A 2,139-nucleotide genomic window follows, 5' to 3' on the forward strand; every position below is an offset into this window, starting at 1 on the left:
TTGTTCTAAACATATCCACAAGGGCTCTAGAAAGCATTGATCACTCTGTTGCACTTGGCACTGACTCTGAGGCAAGGTGAGTAAAGGGGCTTGAAGGTGGAAGGCAGTATGTACAGAGGCAGTAGGGAAGACCATGGGCTTGGTTTTCTCTGTAGGCAGGAACTTTGTACATGGGAGAGGAGAGAGAGAGAGAGAGAGAGAGAGAGAGAGAGAGAGAGAGAGAGAGAGAGAGAGAGAGAGAGAGAGAAGAGAGATGCAGAGCATAGGTTCTTTAGGTCTACATTTAACAAAGCCTAAGGCGGCAGACCTGGATTGTACTCTTGGGTCTTGAGTTATCTTTTTTGAGAGTCCACAGGTAGTCAGCTGAAGTTTTCTGCTTCTTCATCTATTAAGCAAGAACAGAATCCTTGTTGCCCATGAAAACAGAACAGCTTGAATTTTTAATTAGCCCAGGGGAAATGAACTTCTTTCAGTCACTCTATTAATGGCTTAAGATTAAGAGAAGTGTAGATGACGAAGGAGAGGCCAAAGAAAAGAAGGCATGTTGTACACACATTGACTTATCTTCTAGAGCTTTCTTCCATTGTGCATGCCTATGCCTGTCATCTTCTGTGTGTTTTATTCCACTTCCCCAGGCAACGTGTCAGAAGAGAATGACTCTGAGAAACAACTCTGTGACTCAGTTTATCCTTGTGGGATTTTCTGACCAACCAGCTCTCCAGCCGCTCCTCTTTCTTTTGTTCTTGGTTATCTATGTGCTCACTGTGGTAGGCAATTTGGGCTTGATCATCTTAATTGGGTTGAATTCTAGTCTTCACACCCCAATGTACTTTTTCCTCTTCAACTTGTCCTTTATAGATTTCTGTTATTCCTGCGTGTTCACCCCAAAAATGTTGAATGATTTTGTCTCAGAAAATATTATCTCCTATGTGGGATGCATGATTCAACTGTTTTTCTTTTGTTTCTTTGTCAATTCTGAGTGCTATGTGTTGGTGTCAATGGCCTATGATCGCTATGTGGCCATCTGCAACCCTCTGCTCTACACGGTTACCATGTCTCCTAAGGTCTGTGTTGTGCTGATACTTGGTTCATATGTGATAGGGTTTGCTGGGGCCATGGCCCACACTGGAAGCATGCTGAGACTTAATTTCTGCGATTCCAACACAATCCACCACTATCTCTGTGAAGTTCTCCCCCTTCTACAGCTCTCCTGCACCAGCACTTATGCCAATGAGCTTGTGTTTTTTATTGTTGTTGGGGTGGTCATCACTGTATCTAGTATCAGCATCTTTATCTCTTATGCTTTGATTCTCTCCAACATTCTTAGGATTCCTTCTGCTGAGGGCAGATCCAAAGCCTTTGGCACATGTGGCTCCCATGTAGTTGCTGTTGCTCTGTTTTTTGGGTCAGGGGCGTTTACCTATTTAACAAATTCTATCCCTGGGTCAATGGAAGAGGGAAGATTTGCTTCAGTATTTTATACCAATGTGGTTCCCATGCTGAACCCACTGATCTATAGTTTGAGGAATAAAGATGTTAAACTTGCCCTAGATAAAACCTTGAAGAGAGTGCTCTTCTGATGGGTCTGGTAGTATCATTGGCAATTAAATCCTAGTAAGCATACTCAAGTACTATTTTCCACAAATAAGGCTTTCTTTTTACTTTAAAAAATTGGATGCCTTTTTGAGGATTATACCACTTGGTATCTCTTTGCCGTAACTTTGCATCTACTACATGTTATAATTTATTGGATACAATATTAGGCCCAAGAGAGAATTAGCCTGATGTACTTTCTATTTTTTTCTTTGATTTGCCCAGGAAGAAAATTTCTAGCTGGAAGGAAGGGCACAGGGTGTATGAGGTCCAGGAACAATTTTATCAAGCTTTATGCTATGTCTTACCAAAGACTAGAGTTAGAGTCTTGATGTCATAGGTAACAATCTTCTAATTCTTCAAGAGGCTTCTTGGCCAAGAAGGGTATAAATCTTACCTTTCATATACATGTGTATCTACACAAGAAAAGTCCTCACCAAAGAAATTTATATGTCCTGATTTATAAGGATGAATCAATTATCAAGTACTCATTTCAAACTCCTGGTCTTTGGAATGGTAATCAGAGTGAGTTATTTGTAATTGGTA

General features: G+C 40.9%; 1 protein-coding gene across 1 annotated transcript; it reads left to right on the plus strand.

The window, feature by feature from the left end:
- Positions 1 to 650: 650 nt before the first annotated feature.
- LOC131914182 (olfactory receptor 8B4-like) lies at positions 651 to 1,580 on the plus strand. The gene has a single exon (XM_059266773.1). The coding sequence runs from the start codon at positions 654 to 656 to the stop codon at positions 1,578 to 1,580; it is 927 nt and encodes a 308-aa protein (XP_059122756.1). The 5' UTR covers positions 651 to 653.
- Positions 1,581 to 2,139: the final 559 nt, after the last annotated feature.

Source organism: Peromyscus eremicus, chromosome 7, assembly GCF_949786415.1.
Source record: "Peromyscus eremicus chromosome 7, PerEre_H2_v1, whole genome shotgun sequence".
NCBI classification, from domain to species: Eukaryota; Metazoa; Chordata; class Mammalia; order Rodentia; family Cricetidae; genus Peromyscus; species Peromyscus eremicus.